A 20,544-nucleotide genomic window follows, 5' to 3' on the forward strand; every position below is an offset into this window, starting at 1 on the left:
TCTTCCATTTGCTCATCTTCACCTCCTCACCAGGCTTTTCTCTCTTTAACATTCACCTCAAAGAGTTGTCTGCTTGCCTCTCTACAACACTCCCCACCAACACACACCCACACACCCTTCCAGGGAAGTCTTCCTTTTCTCTGCTGTGAAGACTTTTAAGTTTCCATATCCTCCTGGGCATAACTTGGTCATAGCATCCAGCATACCACACTGTAATGATTAGTTATTTGCCTGTCATTTCCACTTAGCCATAAGCTCCTTAAAAGACAGCATATTCAGCCAACAGCAGAGTGCCTAAAAGTGGTAGGCACTCAAAAACAGTTTAAAATAATGGGCAAGAGAATGAATGAATGAGAAAAAGAAAACTGTATCTAGAAAATTATCTCAGCACAATCTATTTATTTCAGGTAAGCTATCAGTCAGGTATACATAGTGCTCCAATTCCTAAACAGAGTAAAAATAATTGTATATCAAAATTATTACAGATACATGAAAATTATATTTAGAAATAGTACCTCAGATCAGGCATGGTGGCTCACAGCTGTAAACCAAAAATTTGGGGAGGCTAAAGTGGAAAGATTGCTTGAGCTCAGAAGAGACTCCCATCTCCAAAAAAACTAATTTTTAAAATTTCAGACCAGGTGCAGTGGCTCATGCCAGCTACTCAAGAGGCTGAGGTGGAAGATCGCTTGAGCCTGGGAGGTTAAGGCTGCAGTGAGCTGTGATGATGACACCATTGCACTCCAGCCTGGGCAACAGAGCAAGACCCTGTTGCAAAAAGGAAAAAATAATTAAAAATTACAACATTAGCCTGTAGTCCTAGCTATTCAGGAGGCTGAGGTGGGAGGATAGCTTGAGCCCAGGAGTTTGAGGATGCAGTGAGCTATGATTATGCTACTGAACTCCAGCCTGAGCCAGTATTTGAGACCAGCCTGGGAAACATAGGAGACTCTTGTCTCTAAAAAAAAAAATAGAAGAAGAAAGAATAGTGTTTCAGGCCAGGTGCAGTAGCTCACACCTGTAATCTCAGCACTTTGGGAGGCCGAGGTGAGTGGATCACCTGAGGTCAGGAGTTCAAGACCAGCCTGGCCAACATGGTGAAATCCAGTCTCCACTAAAAATACAGAGCTTTTTTTTTTTCATTAGCTGGGGCATGAGGTGGCTGAGGGTGCCTGTAATCCCAGCTACGTGAACTGAGCAGAGGTCCACTTGAACCGGGGAGGCGGAAGTTGCAGTGAGCCGAGATGGCACCACTGCACTCCAGCCTGGGGAACAAGAGCAAAACTCTGTCTCAAAAAAAAAAAAAAAGAAAAGAAAAAGCAATAATGTTTCAATCCATGGACAGGCCCTTGACAGAGCTGCCTTTAACACATCTTTTCCCCTTTCCCTCACATCATGAAAATCCATCTCAGTCAAAGGCTTTTCTTCCTTCTTAGCCTAAGATTCCTAATACTGTCCCCAGATGCCATAAATGTATCGGCCTCCCAGAAATCACCCCAGTGATTTTTCTCCCCATGAAAAGTTTATATATCTCATGCCCTCAGAGTTTTAAACTGCAAATGAGTAAGCTAAAAAAAAAAAAAAAAAAAAAAAAAAACAACCTGTTTAGGTTGGAAAGGGAGAGGGCAGGGGTAGGATTTCCATTTTGGTAGGGATCTTTTTCTAAGGCCGTAGCTTTACTCAAAGCCAAGTGGGAAAAGACATTTAAAAAAAAAAAGCAAAAAAAAAAAAAACAACCTTTCAGGAACCCTCAAGTCACTCCAATGGGGTGAACTCCCCTGTGACACTAGAGAGGTGATGAAGGTTGGTGGTTAGGGCAGTTTTCTGAGTCAGAAATCTCAGCTTTTCCACTCTCCAGTCTTCAGATCATGAGTAACCTCACTGGTCCCCAAGTGTTCCATCTCTAAAATGAAATAATAAAGACTACCTCAAGGAACCTGGTGGGATGATTAAATGAGTTAATACAGGTAAAGTACTCAGAAAGTGCCTGGTAAGTAGTCAACAATTCTCTGCTATTACTATTATCATTTTTACTTTTATTAGAATTGGCTCCAAAAGAACCCAAAGAGGGCAATGCTCAAAGGGAAGAAAGGGATGAGAGGAGAGTACACTTACTGATTTGGTTGTTTAGCTTGAAGGCAATGTCCAGCTGCAGGATAAACAGCATGAATTGGAACCAAGGACTCATCTCCATGGAGGGGAGGGGAATGTGGACGGAAAACACGATGTCATTGGCTTCAATTTCCCTTGGAATTGCTTCTTCAATGTCTCGGATCTTGTCACACTGATTGGGTCCCCAAGGCATTAACCATTTTGTCTTGTGATGGTTCTTACGGGCATCCACACATTTCACCGACAGGTAGGACACTGCCGTTGTGGGCCCTGGAGCTGAAAAGAGAATGTTTGTCTGTTTTTAGAAAAACCATCTACTGAAACTACTGTTTCTGGTTAATATTCTTTCCATTACTGTGTTCCCTCCAGTTTTTGTACTGCCTTCTACAACTGGGGCTCAGCAATACTTCGGGATCTTCCAAATCTGGGTGAAGGTCGTTCAGTGACCTCCAGAGGTGTCCTAACAGTATCCCTGAGAACCTTCCCATTATGTTTTCAATTGCTGTGAAAGAATACATTTGTAACCAGTGTAGTTATACTTCCGCACTTCAAAACAATGTCACAAAAAAATCAACTGTGCTACAGTTCCCACCTGACTGAGGTCTTGGAGAGCTCTGGGGCTTCAGAGAGAACAGTATCTAAAGTGGGAAGACCTTAGTCTTCAAATCTGGATTCGAAGCCTGGTTAAAAACTTACTGTCAGTGACTCTTGGGTAAGGCAGTTATATCTATAACGGCTTCAGGACCCTCATCTGAGAAATGAAATGACAAGTTTCTAAGATTCCTCTTGGCTCTAAAATTGTACAATATTGCTTTTGCTTAAGATAAAGAACTAGGGGCCACCACTTGGCTTGGTACCTAGCAGAGAATGGGAACTCAAACACTGACTGATACTTCAAAAGTAAAATAAACCATGCATTTCAAGACAGTAAAGCAACTTTGAAATGCGTAACTTTAAAAACACTGTTTTGTGATTATCTAATGGTTATATGATTATCATATTAATAATTTGGAAAATACAGAAATTTTAAGTTCAAAACAACATTTACCCAAAATCCCACTAGAGGGAAGTAACCACTGTTGAAAAAATATCAAAATACCATCTGTCTTTTCTATGACTGTATAATTAGATAAAAAGTTTACATATGAATTGTGTAACTTTAAAATATACACAACTATTAACACATTTATAAAATAGTTAGATCATGCCTAGTTTTGTAGTCTTTTCTTTTTATTCACTTAGAAAAGCAGAGTAGTGTGTGATAACACTGGCTCCGGAGGCCACCTGTCTGATGTCAAATCCTGGCTCTCTCATTTTTAGTTGTGTCACTGCAAATCCGCACTAGGAACGTTTTGGGCAAATTACTATGCTTATCTCTGTATCAGTTTTATCATCTCTTAGATGGCAATAATAATAGTACCAACCTTTCCAAGTCACTGTATATTTTAAACAAGTTAACATATTGAAGCATTCAGAGTAGTGCTTGAGAACACAAAAAGTATAAAATATTAGCTATTATATATTTTCTTTATAATTAAAATATTTCAGTTAGTAGTTGCAAAATAGTCAATCACACAATACACCAAAATCAACTTCTCCTTCATCCATTTGTAAAGGCTATCTATAAATAAGAATCATCATTTGTCTAATATGTTTTGCTGGAAATTTCTCCTAAATTTTCCATCTGCTATCTAAATTTGTTTATGGCACATTCAAATAGAGAAGTTCCAGATCTTATATGGAATCCCTCTTTTATGTTTTTTTCCCCCATGCTTTTGTGCTTAGAGAAACCGAACTTCTTGATCTCAAAATTCAATAGTCATCTATATTTGACTTCTATTTATATTTTGCAATTTCATTTTTTCTAATATTTAAATAGTTGATCCATATGAAAATTGCTATGAGATGCGGTAAGGTTCTAGTTTTATTTCTTAAATATTTAAATTATAGTTTATTGAACAGACCTTCCCTTTTGTTGATTTATCATATCACTGTTAACCTTATGTATATGAGCATATGTTTCTGAACATCTGTTCTTTTCCATGTATTAAACTGTCAATTCATGGATCAGCACATCATTGCTTTGAATTCTATAAATTGATTTTTTTTTTTTTTTTTTTTTTTGAGGCAGGTCTTGCTCTGACCTGCCCAGGCAGGTGCAGTGGCCCGATCTCGGCTCACCTGAAACTCACCTCCTGGATTCAAAGTCATTCCTCCTGCCTCAGCCTCTGATGGAGTGCACCATAGGGATTACAGTATACCATGCCGGCTAATTTTTTGTAGTATTTTTATTGGCCGGGGTTTTTCACTGTGTTATGGGATGGTCTCGATCTCCTGACCTCGTGATCCTCCCACCTTGGCCTCCCAATGTGCTGGGATTACAGGCGTGAGCCACTGTGCCCGGCTAAGTTGATTATTTTTATCAATATCTGCTAGACTAACTCTCTTCCCCAATCCATTTCAAATTTACATCTTTTTGCTAGGATATTGAGGATTAAATTAAATGTATAAATAAATAGATAATAATAAGTTAATGTGGACAGAATTAGCATCTTTCCCCAGCATTTAGTTTTCCCATCCAAGAACAGTACTTGCTTCTCCATTGTCTACAATCTGTTTTTAAACTTCTTTGAAACTTTCATTGTTTTCTTTATGTGGGTCCTACTGGTATATTTTAAAATATATACATCTATAAAACTTTGAAAGTTAGTAGTTAAAAGAAAATGTCATAAATTATGGTTTATGTGTGTGGTTTAAATACGTGTATTTCTGTGCATCTGATACTTGGTTTATTATGTTTGCAGAAATTCCAAGCAGAAATTCTCTCTTATTTAATAGAGATCAGACAGCAATGGAGAAACATGAAAAGCAAACAAAGTTATGTAAGAGGCAAAAATGTGTATTATTAATATTCTGCCCCACTTCTAATGTTCGAATCCACATTATTTTTCTATTCTATTAAATATCTATTTTGATACATTTTTAGTAAAATGTTATGTTTGCAAGAAGTTGGGACAATGCCTATTAAAACTTACCAGAAAACTCAACACTACTAAGCTCTAGCTGAACATCCTTCATGTAGAATGCTGAACACTGCAATACCAGTTGCCACTAACCCCTGCTAGGAAAGTTTTTCTTTAAAACTCAAAACTGTATCACAAAGACTTTACATCGAATCCATCCAAAATCAGACATCTGACTTATTCTTAGAAATATGAGTCAATCAAACTTCGGTTATCCTGACTCAGCTAAATAGCCCACTGACATTAGAAAAGCCAAATGGCACATTTAACTGAACCCTTTTTAATGTGGTTGGAGAAATAAACAGTGAGACAAAAGTCATGAATTCTATTTTCGGCTAACATACTCAAACTGACTATTTGCTGCAGAAAATAGTTACTACATTTTAAAACTTCTATTCTTCCAAAATGAACCTAACCCTTTTTTCTTTATTTTTTTACCTTCTTGAAAAACAAGTCTCTCACTTCTCAGACCAAAACGAAAAATAACTAGCTGAGTTCCTCAGCGAAGCTCCAAAACCACATTCCAAACTTAATAACAGAGAAGCTGAACACTTTACGGGCACAAAGGCCGCATTTTTAATGAATGCAGTGAACGCCTGCCTTTTTAGGGGCCTGCATTATTTTCATTCTCTCATTAGTCTAGTGTTTCTTCCATAAAGAAAAAAAATCCCAGAAATACTAATATTTTCATAAATATCATGGCAGTGAACTTGGAGAAGCCTCAAGTGCATCTCAAGCTATACTATGAGAATCACAATTTTTTTCACTTTAATAAATCAGTCCTCCAGTCTCAAAATGTTTTCCATAACTTCAAAACCTGAAGATAATTCAACATTTCGCATTTTTCTTATAGTGTTCAAAAGAGAAAACACATGTATTGCTTGAGAAAGTAAACAGATATCCTGATATTCAAACATGGACAGTTAATGTTCCCCCAACAATATATTTCAGCTCAGTGCAATGTCCTACTCCAGCTAAAAGTGAATTCCCAAGTGTTTCTTTATGTAGATAGCATTATCAAGTAAACCAAAAGCAAAGCTTATAGCTGGTAGCTGGTCACCTACCATAGAAGGTGTTTTCATTAGCTAGAGCCAAAATGTTAGCTACATGGGTCACAAATTGTGTCTAGAATTAAAGAAAGTTTAATCTGTCTTTAAATTTTTTTTAAGTGTGTGGGATTCTGTTTTAAGAGAAAAGAGCTAAATGGAGGAAGTTTAAATTATCTTCAACCTTTGAACAAGCCACAATAAACTAACAGGTATTTGTAATGAAGGCCTTACTTAGTCACTTGCGTGGTTCTAGGGATTAATAGAGTTTGTGTATTCAAGAGGGGGCTGGATAGATTCAGGTCAACAAACTGAGTCATGTTTGCTCAGGTGAAAGCTAAAAATAACCACTCCTCAGTATTCCTAGGATAGTAATGCAATATTACCCAGCTGCCTCAGCACACATTATAAATGTCCCCTCCACCCACCCATAGCATAAGGTTTAACTGAAAACAAGTGGACCAAAAACTACTTCTACACCAGACGAATTCAATGACAGAACAATCTGGCCAAAACTGAATATGCCTAGTCACTGTAAACTGGTTAACTCATGGTTGGTTAAGATAGCCCTGAGAATATGCACAGAGGTTATAAAACCATGAGCTATGCATCGAAAAGGCAGTCCATTATGAATTCAGTTCTTTTTATCAAACATGACCATTTTACTTTGTCTGTATTTCAATACAGTATTTTTGGCCTCCACTTTTCCACTATAGTACACAGATTGTGAAATGTGATTCTACACAACATTTAATGTCAAAGTAATATGAAATCAATAAAACTTCTAACAAATTCAAGGTTGTGAAGAAACGCACAAACACAACTTGAAGTCTCTTTGAAAATTCAGTGGTCCCTCAGTTACACATATTACTATGGCTCATAGTATATTGTCCAAATTTGTCTTGAGTACCTATCATGCACTAGACACTGCTGGTGCTGGAGTAAACCTAATAGGCACCAACCATATGGAACGTACAAATAATGAAGGAAGCAGACAATAAATAATTTCAGGAAAAAATAATTTTGATGAATGTTATATGTAACCTGAATTCCCTGAGAAAGGCAACAGTCAGATATTCGGGAGGTGGGAGAAATGAATACACTAGAATGAGAGGAAAAATCCAGTCATCGTTACAACATAACCTTGAATAAAAATGTAAGTGAACAATGACTAAACCTGTAGTACTTCTTTTGGAAGAATATTCATTGACTCCAGTCAGCTTCCTGTTATTTCACTTCAAATGGCTATCCAGTTTACAAATTACTATCTAGCCAACCACTAGCATTTATCATGCTTAAAATTGAGTCAACGTTAAATCATTAGCCCCTATTCCTTACAGAACCTGTAATTTAAGAGTTAGACAGAGAAAGATACAAGACTTGGTTGCTTCTTAGAAAAGTTAAAACTAAAACAACATGCTGACATGACACATGGTCTCCATTTAAGCCAACATAGACTATTTATTTCTTTGCTTTATTACAAGTAATGAATATTTCTTTAGCAATCACCTAGGAGCATTACTATCATGCAGGCACCGTACTAACTAAATATAGAGACAAAGGGCCTCCCAGACCCCCAGTTGCTCACAGGCTAGTGTGGGAGGCTGAGAAGTTCACAAAGAATTACATCCTGATTGGAAATTTCTCCGACAGAGTTTTGCACAGGATGCTCCAGTTGTAAAAAGAGCTGAGGGTGTCTGTCGGCAGGGCTTAGCCTTGGAAGACAGCAGGTGATAGCCAAGGGAGAATGGGGGATGGTCAAGGAGGGAACGTGCCGAAGTAGAGGTAGAACATGTGCTGGGTCATAGAACATCTAAAACAATCATATTTTCTGCAGATATCTGTGCTTGAATATTAAAAATTAAAAAGATCGTTTAACAGGTGAAAACTGCAGTACCACTCTTACCTCTGTCTGTGTCCACCCTTGCCTTTTCTAATCAGTGGTATAGTTCTACTAGAGTGCCTTGGCCCCTGTTCCCAATAGTCCCTGGTGTACTCTATAGAGCACCATAAAGAAGGAATAATAGAGACTCACACATAACAAAGAACTTTTATTTGGCAGGAATGTTTCCTTTTATGACACCTATCTCTGCCCTGTAACTAGCCACAAGATCAGACCAGAGATCGCTGGAAGAAGGGGAAGTGAGAGGGTGATCAGGTGGGAATGAAGAAGCTCCACCTCCTATTCCCACAAATGGCCCCAAAGAGCCTTTGAAGTCTCAATCATCAGGTAATAATAGCCTTCCTCTAAATTAGAGGAAGAGTGTCTGCCTTGCAACAAAGATGATATTTAAAGAATAATCTGCCGTGGGGTACAAGGGGAAGGAATGCGGAGAATAGACCAGTTGAAAAGGTAATTCCTGTTATAAGAATTAATCATCAGAATGCCACCATTTTAAAAAGTAATGATTTTAAGTAAAAATGGTCAAAGATTTCAGGAATGTTTTAGAGAATTTTATTTTTACAACAGAATTTATGTAACAAAAATGATAGGAACAACAATACACATTGATTTAAAAGCATACAAAAAGTTGGTAGCAGATACTTTCTCCTACTGAGATGCTGATTTAACACCTGAAACCTAATCTCAATTAAAAATCTCCCAGCACCATCTCCCCACCTGTAAAAATGTGAATGTTTGATGTATTTATATTTTAGAATTTCATTTTATTGATTCTGTATCTTGTTCCATAACACATTTTGGGGTACTAGAAGTGGTTATTAGCCTTTAGTTTTTTAAAATAATTGGGGCTGATTTCAAAGAACAGAGTTAATGTTGGGGCGGGGGTGGGCAGAGACTACAAATTACTTTGTCTATGTCTATATCTTCAAAAGTTATATTCTCCAGCTATTGTTTTTTTTTTTTTTTCCCAGCTGTTGCTTCAAAAGCAACAGCTGGGAAATATAAGCTCCCCAGACTTTGGAAGCAATAGCTGAAGAATATAAGCTCCCAAAACTGTTACCTGATCTATGAAGTTGAATGGCTCAATATCCATTTTCCTTTGTAATGTAAAGAAAACCTCCATTGCACTATGAATGGTATTTATAAGAACTGAAAGGCATATGCCCAAATTGGTTCTAAGCTGCGCCTATCTAAATATCTCTGCTTGCCTTATGAGAATTTATATAAAATACATTGAGCACTTAAACCCTTGGGCAATTGCAGAGTGTGCTTTGGATTTTTTGATGTATCAAGGTGGGGAGGATAGAAAAGAGGGAGAAAGGGAACAGAGGTGTCAAAAAAGACTAGATGAATTCCTGTTATATAACTACATTTTTTTTCAAATGCCCCCAAAGTACTTATTTAACCTAAGAAAATCTTCAGCTAAATTTAGAAATTAGCTTTAAATATGCTCAATTGATTTTCCTTAGACATTTCACATACCTTTCTCCAACTCAAAAGCCTTAATTCTGGTTAAAAGGAAACATGTGAAATATACTGCACAACTCAAGTGGCCAGATCATATTAACTGGTTGAGCTGTGAGGTCTTACGAGTCAATCCTGCTTACCATTCACTGAAAGTCAGTTCCTAAAAAGATTTCTTAATATCTGCCATACCACTTATCTAAGTTTTTGGACGGCTCATTAGAATGAGCTCTTCAAAAAGTTCAGCTAAAGAAAGTGCAAATATTTGCATTAAATTGACTTAGTACTTAACTGATTCAGTGTGTTAATTCTTTTACTGAAATTGCTCTGAAGTTTTAATAGTCAGACACTTATGCTACCTCCACCACCTACTTTGAAGAGAAGATTCTCCTATATTTCAACCATAACCATTAAATCTTACTAGCTTACTAAATGAAATATTATTTCACAATTCAATCTCAATTACTGGAGAGCTGAAAGTATGTCTACAGAGACTAGACCAGGAGAAGTGATTTTTAGAATTATCATAGCTATGCCCTTGTGCATAAAATGGGGTACGCTAAGGGAAATGAAATTCATTCTTGCCAGCCATTTTCAGTCAGTAGTTAGTTATGCTAACATCTGTTCTAGGAAAGCTAATTTTTTTAAATACAGCAGAACATTCCTTTACACTAAACCACTACCACCAAAACACACAAACACACATACTACATAGCAGAGTTGAATGCAAAATAATTTGTACCATACACACAAAAGTCAAGCATTTAAAAATAGTTCTCTACAACATAAACTGATGAAATGACAGACATTTTGACAGCAAATTTCCAAAAATTGTAGCAAACACTTGTATAATACATTCTGACTCAAAAATATTGAAAAAAAATAATATGTTTACATTTTAGGCAGATGAGGGTTTTAAATGCTTCACCTACAACCTCAATTGTTGTGGAGCCAAAGATGTAACAACTTTGAAGAATAGAAGAATTTCTCTATATTTGTCAGGATCTACGTGGCAAACAAGCGCCACTTGGCTTACATTACTTGCCTGGCTTGGATCCCATGGAATGGAGGAGCATTGGAACCAAGAGGAAAAAAATTCGAGTGCTTTGGGACAGTAAGCCAAACTCTTCCATAGTATTTGAAATGGTGTGGTAAGCATGAAATAATTTTAGGCTTAAGATTGGTGCCAGTCTTTTTACCCTCTTTTTGAAAAAATAATAAAATGTACAGAAAGGGCCCTGCCAGCGGTTTAGCTCCTAAAATCTGCCAATCATTAGATGTGCTAATTGGTGTAGCAATCCAGTGGTGGCCTGGATTAGGACCCAAAAACTGACCCTTACCACCCTTGGTGTCCTGCAGCAAAGACAGCCTAAATCAAAAAGACTGACGGAAGTACATAGAATTACAAATTTCTCTATCCCTGAAAAATGCCTGCAATTTCTGTTTCTGCATCACTCCAGAAATACTCAAAACAGCAAAAATTAAATACATATGAAGGGAACACAAAAGACCTCCACAGAAAAACCAGTGGCTCATCTGTTGACGCTATTGCTCATTGCTCGGCTGGCCAGGCATCTGGGCTAAGTTTTGACTTTGGGCCAGTGCTTCAAAATCAGCAACCTTTCAGCCAAAAGACTGTGGAATGCAGCCAAGACCACCTATGGAAAGTGAATTATAGCATCTTTAATTTACTACCTTGGGCTGTGATTTCATAAACCCAGCACGGAGGGCGCACCAGTTCTTGTGTGGGAAATCTCTTAGAGCCCCCGTAGAGGCCCCCAAAGTGGCTCTGGCAAAGCTGTAGGGGTGGAGGTGACAAAAAAGGGGACACCTGGCTCTCCTTCTTAAATAAGCTCACCATGGGCACACGTTTATATTGGAATTTTAGGGTCAGAAAATACCGAAATTAACAGTCAGTGGCTTTGTTCTAAAGTGCCTGTTACACTCTACAAGTTTCCAACATTTGTTATTTAAGATAATCAGACATTTATTATTCCTAAATTACATATATCCTTTTATCAATATTATTGTTAATAATAAACATGAACCACAACTAGTATGTGAATTGCAAAGCACTTTCACATACATAATTGTTGAATCTGCCTAGTAAACAAGTTAACATAATTAGCACCATTGCATATTCAGAAGATCAGTGGTTTTTGTCTCATCAGTGAATAGCAGAGCTAGGACTGGAAGCCAGGTCTGATTTCATATCTAATGCTCCTTTCCAATACAACTATCTATTTATTAATGCTCACTATTTATTAGCAATCTCAGATTACCTGAGGTAGGTGCAGAGCTGAGGGATGAATGAAGACTACTTATGCAGCAAGCATAAGTAGCTTGCTGAAGCTCCATAGGCAAGGCACTGCCAGCACTGGGCTGGGCGTCACACAAAGGGAACCAGCAAGATAGCTTGTCTGGGAGACTTACAGTCAGGAACAGAGTACCTCTAAGATTTCCATAAAGAAATGATGGAGTGATAGGCTCCTAAAAATGCATTAAACTCCCTTGAATCTAATAGATACTCTCCCCATTTTACCGGGTCTTGGTTATTACTTCATATTGCAGGTAGGCAGTGTTAAGGATGTTAGCCTAGAGATCTGACTCAGGAACACAGCGATGCCATGGCAGTCTATGATAACACTTACATGCATAGTAAGAGACAGGGATTCAAGTCAGAGAAAATCTGACTCCAGAGCAACCTATGGAAGAATTACTGATAATTCAGGTAGGCAAAAAATGGCACAGTTTGACTCAGGAAAGGGTGGGTTCCTCATCCATGGAAACATTCAGGAAATGGATAGACAAGAGCAAGAGCCTGAACTGAATATTAAGTTCCTCTCAGTCACACCAAAATGATAAAGTCTCCTATCCATGCATGTTGTATGCCAGGGAATGGAGAAATTAAGGTCCAACAAAGAGCTGCACATAGTTTACTGATTTGTTTTCTGTTTTCTGACCAGTTCCAGATAAACAGATAAAAGCAATTAAAGTACAGGGCATTCTGAATGGTCAAAAATTTAGTGTTGTACATTGTAAGTTAAGGCTAAGGGAAAATAAGACCTGTTAATGTCTTTATCTGAAATTTCACAAATGCCAAGAATAATCATATTTCCTTCCCTGATTATTCAAAGAAAACACAGGCCCTTATAATTTGCAAATTTCCTAGAATTCAGGGTAGAGGTACATTTTAAGGGTAAATTGCAGTTGTAACATTCACAATCTTAGGAATTATTTTTTTAAAAAACATTGAAATCACAAAATTAAATAGTCAATGCAATTATTAAGTATTTTAAATTTCATCAATTTTAGGTTCTAGCTCAAGGGCCATCTCTCCTTCATTCAATTTATTAAATGTCTATAGTGTGCCAGCCGGAGGCCTCCTCCGATTTTCCTTCAGTTGACAAAAGATCCTTACTTCCTCTCGTGCCAGTATCACCTGGTCTATGACTTTATTACAGCGTTCTTTTTATTTGCAGGCATCACTTCTGAACCCTACAAAATTATAAGCTCCCAAGGCGGAAGGACCACATCTTATTCTGTGTTGTGCCACTAAGCACAGAAACTTAAACATGCAAGTCCTCCAGACCAGAAGTGAACTATTTATTATATGGTTTTTGTGTCATAATAAACATATTAATGTAAGTTATGCTCAATGTAACTAACAAACTTTTTATCAAATGCCTACTGCTTAGTAATGCCATAGTGGATTAATGCCATAGTGGATTCATCCTTGTCCTGCCTATATCAAAGTACATTTAGACTTGCACTCAGTGACAGTTTAGGAAGAAGCCAGAGCTGCCTTCCATGAGGCCACCCTCCCAAGGTCACACACATGTGCTCAACAGAGACTCACTTCCTACAAATACTTATGATGGTTCTTCCAGATCTGTGTCAAGCAATAATTTAAATGAAATACTGAATTCTGAAGATCAAAATGAACTTTTCCTAAACTATAACCCAATGCACAAGAAAAGTAATTTACACATCAAAAGAAATTAGATACTAGGCAAACAAAAAAAATGGTAATTTTTCTAAAAAACTGCTCCCAAAGGGTTTGTGGCCAACATTAATATTGCAGAAGCGTGTTCAGATAACTGCTGTTCAGCATAGTTCCTGGAAACAGGTTCTCAAAGCCAGGACTTACAGTTATTTACCTTCTTCCACACTGCCCTGAGGGTTTTAAGGCCTAAATGTATAGAAAGCAAATGGGGGACAAAATGAGATAAAATGTTCACATCTCAGCCTCTAGTGTATATAACTAATGACTGCATGTTTGAAGATTTTATGACAAAATCTGCATTCTTAAGAACACATGTAGGGAAGATTTTGGCCATTTCTTTAACACCCTCTAAACAATACCTACCACAGAAAAAGCAAACACTCCCTTCTAAAAGCATCAATATTCTACTTCTGAGATCAAAACTACAAAACAGTCTCAGACAGAAACCTGGGCAAAGGAACCTTCTGCTGCACATATGTACTACTTCCCAGAGATGTAAATGATTTTTTTCTCTCTGCCCCAATGAATCACATATGAAAGTTCTCAAAGAATTAGTAAAGAAAAACAGTGAAAATCTTCTCGTGTTGAAGGAACAGTGGAGTGTAGACAGTATCAGAAGTCCTGAGGTGACTCAGAGATTCAGAAGGATGACAGGCAGGGGCAGTTTTTACTAGAGGAAAGAGCAATGTAGGATGAACAATTTACTGTCCCTATTGATTCACATAGGATGTAAGTAAACGAGAAGTCAAGGATGTCCCCAGATTTCTTGCATAGGCGGCAGATGAGTGATGTCATTCACTAAGACAGGAATCAAAGAAAAATGAATGATATGTCATATCACAGGTAGAATTTGTAGAAGCTGGAGGTGTATAGCTTGTTTAAAAGGGGGGCTTAGTATGAAGGGTTGAAGATAAAATGTCAAATATGTGAATGACTAGATGTGGAGGAGGAATTAGATTTAGCCTGGGTGATTCCAATCTTGCAAGTTCCCAGGAAGGAAATCTGAGATCCATAAAATCAAACTGGCCCACAGTTCACCACACCAGTTGAAGAAAATGAGCTGCTGGCACCTGTGTGAGTGGAGGTGCTCCACAGTTAACACTTGGTGAGTGCAAAGAATGCATAGGACATTTGAGCACCGATTAGGGATGGAAAGGTGACTTTTAGGGTCTCTGCTATCATTATTATTCTATGAGCATTCTTCATATATAATATTTAGAGCTTCGATTCTGGGCCACAAGTTGATCTGCTATTCCTGAACTACTACAAATTTGAGCATAAGAATCTTGGCAGAATGAATTATCCCAGGACTCATGATTTCTGGGTTCTAGCAATGGATATGATATTAATTAGGCAAATTATTCAATCAATCTTGGGCCTTAGTTTTCTCAACTGTAAAAGGCAGTATTTAAACTGTTAAGCACTTTTAACTCAGCAATTGTGGGATTCGAAAAATAATATATGTACTCTATGTTATGATGAAAGTCACTCTTCTAAGTTTTAAAAAAAAAGTTCCTTCAAATTAGGGTCAATTTATATTCCAAGAGTTCAGGCTGTCCCTATCAGGCCCCTCCTCCCCTGCTTGTCCTTATACTTTCACATCTGTTAGAAGAACAGATCTTAATGGTCCTACTCTCATTCTGTTACTGTTTGGGATCTGAATGTGTTCTGAGTGTTTTCTGTCTTCCAACAGCTGGAGAGATCAAAGAACTGTTCCTAAAAGCAAGGACAAGCTACAGCCAACTGCATATGTAAAATTTCATACTGATGTATTCAGCACAATGAATTATACCCCCATAATTTATACTATGAGAAGGTGGGTCTAATCCAATAATAATAAAGATCTTTAGGGGAAAACAACAAAAAACTCCACTCCAGCTTCCAGCCAGTGGTCCGTACACTCACAGTCTAATACAACACAAAGACATTCCAATACAATGAAATAATTTGGATCATGTCCAGTCTCTATTTTTTAGGATGATAGAAATAAGCCCAAGTGAGCTAAGTCTATTTATTATTCAGAAGAAATGAAAGTCATAGCGTACACTTCCCTAAGCCAAGAGACCATTGACAAAATTTGCTAATGAAATCAATTTATAACTTTCTTCCAGATTTTCATTTAAACTGCTTGGTTCCTAATATATTTCAAAATTTACCCTGATTACCCTCTACAAAAAGTATGTCATAAGAGAAAACAATGATTACAGGGTAGCAAGGGACTTACTTTCACAGGAATGGTTCTTTATGTTGCTGAAGGCAATTACAAAAAGAGAGTAAGAAAAATTAAAACCAAGAGCTACAGCTCAGGTTCAAATCCCAACTCTGTTACTCACTAGCAATTTAGTGGGGTAGCTTACCTAGCCTTGTAGAATGCCAGTTTCCCTTTTGTAAAAGTATACTAAAGGTACTCACCCCATAAGTTTATTTTGAGGATAAAATGACTAATATAAAAACCCTATACAGTACCATGAAAATAGTGAGGCCTCAATGAATGTTAGCTGATAATAACAGTGCTGCCAACAAATGAGAAGAATTAGAATCTGGTAGGAGATGAAGACCTACTCCATGTTCTCTGTTCTGTCTTCCTGCCCTGAGAGGTGTGTTCATCAACATTTAAGGAACTAGAAGGTGTGCATCTTTGATGTTAAAAACAGGGGCTTTCCTCACCTATCAGTGAACAGCCCCAATACCAGAGATGATTCTATAAAAAGTTTAACTTGAACATCTAAGATATCCCTGAGAAATATCCCAGGAATGTTGTAAGCAGCCTGTTATTTGAGGGAACACAGAATTAACCCTTGGTTTTATCCTTAGAAAAATGGGATTATAACATCTTTGTTTTCACAATTCTCTTCAAAAATTATTATAAAATAATTATGGCAGAGCAAAAACTATTGACAGGGGTATTTGCTACCCTTTCCCCTCCTCTCTTCAGATAAAGAGAATGCTGGTTTTGCCTCTTCTATCACAACCCCTCACCTGCCCCATGATGAGGATTCAACTATTGCTAGATGGATTCTTTGAGTTTTCATGATGCACAATCAAAAGACAGGGGATGGGTAGAAGACATGGGCTTGAACTCGGGGAGTGAGGGTGGGTGGTTTACCAGCGGCAGTGTTGGGGAGATTTTGGAAGAGACACGTTAGAAACATCAAAGCAGATGGGAAATAAAATGGGGATTGCTAGAAGTACTGCTAGAGATTATATATCCCCTTAACCATGCCTTGACAGTTAAAGAACAGAAGTTGTTAGGTCACTTTAAATTCACCTTTGGTTGACTGCCTGTTTTTCTGACAGAATCTCTACTTGGAGACTGGACCAAAGAGGCTATGTCTTCCATAGAGGCAACATAAGGAAGTAAGAGAGGTGCAAAAACATCATGCAAATGTTAGGCAAAATTTATTGAGTTCGTACATGACATGGGGAATACTGAAAGGACTGATGTCTTAGAAAGGCATGTTAGGAGTGTGGGTCTAGAATGCATAAGGTTAGAGATATGGCTGCACTGGGCCATCATCTTATTTTAATATTTTGTCCAAATTCTGGGCTTCTCACATTCAGAGATCTATACCTACCAATTTCCTCTTATTATTCTTGGCTGCCTGGTGCCCCATCCCTCTACTCCAGGATTTCTCAAGCTTTGCACTAATGGCATTTTGGGTTGAGTAACTGTTGCAGGGGTTTGGCTTGTGCATTGGAGGACATTTAGCAACCCACTGGCTGCCAGTAGCATCTTCATCCCCACTGCTGGCAAATTCAGGGGAGGTGTGGCTGGGGGAAGCCTTCTCCAAACACTGCCAAATATTCCCTGGGGAGCAAAACTGCTTCTTGTGGAGAACCTCTGCTTTACCCCAATCATCCAGGCATACAATAAAAATTCATACTCCATCAACCCATTCTACAACACTTCATTTTCAGAGTTTCCAACTACAGAGATTCCAAGTTCTCAATAATTCATAACCATTACAGTTTGCCTCATGCTACACTGACTGCATCAGGCTGTCATTTAGAAATTATATACCATTTGTTCGATATTTTTTATGTGCTAGGCATTGTGCTAGGGACTTAATAGGGTGATTTTCATTCTTATACAGAAGTCAGTGTGGCCGGGCACGTTGGCTCACACCTGTAATCCCAGCACTTTGGGAGGCCGAGGCGGGAAGATCACCTGAGGTCAGGAGTTTGAGACCAGCCGGACCAACATGGAGAAAACCCGTCTCTACTAAAAATACAAAAAATTAGCTGGGTGTGGTGGTGCATGCCTGTAATCCCAGCTACTTGGGAGGCTAAGGCAGGAGAATTGCTTGAACCTGGGAGACGGAGGTTGTGGTGAGCCAAAATCGTGCCACTGGGCTCCAGCCTGGGCAAAAAGAACAAAACTCTATTTTAAAAAAAAAGGAGGTAAGTGGTAGATATTATTATCTCCATTCAGAGATGAGTAAAATGAGGCCCTGAAACATTAAAATAACTCATTAAGGTCACAGCCAATAAGTGGATGAACTGGGGTTTGAACCTAATCTGTCTGAGGTCCATAGTCTCTCTGTCTCAGGCCACACTGCTTCTCCTGATGAGAAAAACTAACGCATGCATACACAAGAAATACATTTACCCAACGTTACATGAGTTCAAATGGCAAGTCCAGTGTATAGACTGTCGTAGAGGTTGGTGATCTCAGCACTATGTGGACCACCAGCAGTATGGATGTCTTTGTTCTAGGGACATCGACAAGCTGATTTTTGAATTATGAATATTCTACAGAAAACAGGAAAATGGTGGTTTCCTTTAAGTAGAAACAACAAGCAGTAGCTGGTTGCCATGGTAGCGGAGGTAAACTTAATCTTGACTGGGAATGCAATCACCAGAAAGGGACAGCAAGTATGGTCAGGAATCTCATCCAGACCAGGGGTATTTTACCTGGAGAAGAGAAAGTCAAAGGAGAGAATGATAGTCATCTTCAGTTATTTGAAAGGCTACTGTGTATCTGAAGTGAAGCATACATTCGAGGTTATTCTAAAAGGAAAATCCAGCATTCGTGAGTGGAAATTACAATGCAGTCATGGATGCCAGTTTTCCACTGAATGATAATAAAGAACATTTAACCATTGTAATGTTCCAACTGGATTGAAAAGCTAAACAAGCTATCTAGAGAGCAATAAGTCGCTAAAATAGAAAGATGCTGACAGGAAGGTCATCTCTCTTGGGAGACCCAGTGTGGGTGAGACTGGGCTAAACAAATTCCCAGGCCCCCTTCCCAAACAAAATCTCTGTTTCTCCAGAGAATTAGTAAATTGGGGTTCCCTGTTGAAGACAGACAAATGGAAGGTCCAATGGGCAGAAAGCCCCAGCCGCTCATCATTACAAGAGGAGAGGTAAACTACAATCTCACCTGGGAAGAAAATGTTGTTTAGGTGACACAAACCAAGGGGAGGAGAAACTTTGTGGAGGATTTTTCCCCTCTGTTCTGAATAGATGATCAAGGGATAAGGCAGTAAGGGTAAAACCAAAAACAAACAAAACAAACAGAAAAAAACCCACCAACGATCAAGCAGCTTTCTGCTGTCTTCCAACCCTCAGACACTCTGATGCCTCTTTCTTGGAATGTACCGCCACCTCCCACTGCTTTGGCCTGAAGACTGCATTTAATTTTAAAAAGAAAATAGGCAACCATCCAGCTAGGGGATAGTTAGAGTAACAGTTGATTAGTCCTTTTCTAAACACTAAAACTATCTTTTGTTTCATTGCTCTTTATTTGCTGTACACCAACAATTCATTAAAAACATCTCACCACTAGATTTAGTGAATGGATAGGACAGGTCTAAACCCAAACATTTCTCTTGGAAAACCAACCACATTGTAAACTTGCAGACCTGTCCAGGAAAATAAAACTGTTACAAAGTCAACCTCTACTGAGGCACACAGCCTCTTTTGTAAAAGAAAAAAAAAAAAAAAGAGGTGCTGAAAAAAAATGACAGGTTTTTCTCAAAAAACAACAAAAGCTTATTCATCTTTCCATATTCAGCATGAAGAACACCTAAGAGAATTTTCCCTATCTTTTCATCTCCAGGGCACTCAAAGCATTTACAATCTCATTATTTTATACAACACCCATTAAGTGGGCACCAAAGATTATTACCCTTCTTTGATTTCTAAGAAAACAAGTACAGAAAGATTAAACAAGTTGCCCAAGGTTGTTCAGTAAATTGAGATGCCTGGATTTTTGTTCAGTGATTGTTCTAGGGACATAGTGCAAAGTGACTGAATCCTCTAAACTCACCAAAACCCCTAAGTCTTATAGATGTCTTCCCCATTTCTCACCACTCATGAAATTTTCATCATCTAATCACAAATCTGCCACCATGTGGATCCTGGACATAGGTATCCTACCAGGCCAGTGCCATGTCTGCAAGAAGCCTTGCGCTACACCTGACAGCTTTCAAATCACCATCAAACGATTCCTTTATCTAGTGAAGTTGATTCTGCCTGGCTGCATCTGGGAAATTTTTAACCCCTCGATCAGCTATTGCACAGTTGGTTTAACTTGGATGAGACAGAGGACAAAATAGTGGTGGTTTAAAAAAATACCTCCCCCATTCTGATTACAAAGGAGGCATGATTAACGAAGTACCCTTTGTATCCAAGCTCCATTCTAAGAGAAAGAGAAAAAGCTTTCCTTCCCCCTTTTTTTGATCGCTGAGTCTTTTCCTACTTGTCTCATCACCCACACAATCTGTTCACAGCCCAAACAGACAATCCAGCCAGTCTGTGGAGAGTTCCTAAAACATTTATGTCGTGAAAGCAGACAGGATGAACAGGACCTCATCTCGACAAAGGATGATGGGACATTCAGCAAAAGAGTTCACAAAGGGAAATACAGACGGAGGCCCAGAGCTGAATGAATTTGCCCACAATGTCTAACACAATGCCAGTCCTTATGGGTACTTGTAAACCTTCTGGTCAATTGACAGCCACCTCCAGGTTTTATCCCCCAAA

At 38.4% G+C, this 20,544-nt stretch overlaps 1 protein-coding gene across 3 annotated transcripts in view; it reads right to left on the reverse strand.

The window, feature by feature from the left end:
- Positions 1-20,544, reverse strand: part of WLS (Wnt ligand secretion mediator) — a 135,043-nt gene that overhangs the window by 94,094 nt on the left and 20,405 nt on the right. For all 3 annotated transcript variants that reach the window (XM_021942751.2, XM_021942758.2, XM_031669703.1), the window contains exon 2: positions 2,116-2,388. In XM_021942751.2, coding sequence (XP_021798443.1) covers positions 2,116-2,388 — 273 coding nt within the window. The remainder of the gene's footprint in view (positions 1-2,115; positions 2,389-20,544) is intronic.

Source organism: Papio anubis, chromosome 1 (genome assembly GCF_008728515.1).
Source record: "Papio anubis isolate 15944 chromosome 1, Panubis1.0, whole genome shotgun sequence".
NCBI classification, from domain to species: Eukaryota; Metazoa; Chordata; class Mammalia; order Primates; family Cercopithecidae; genus Papio; species Papio anubis.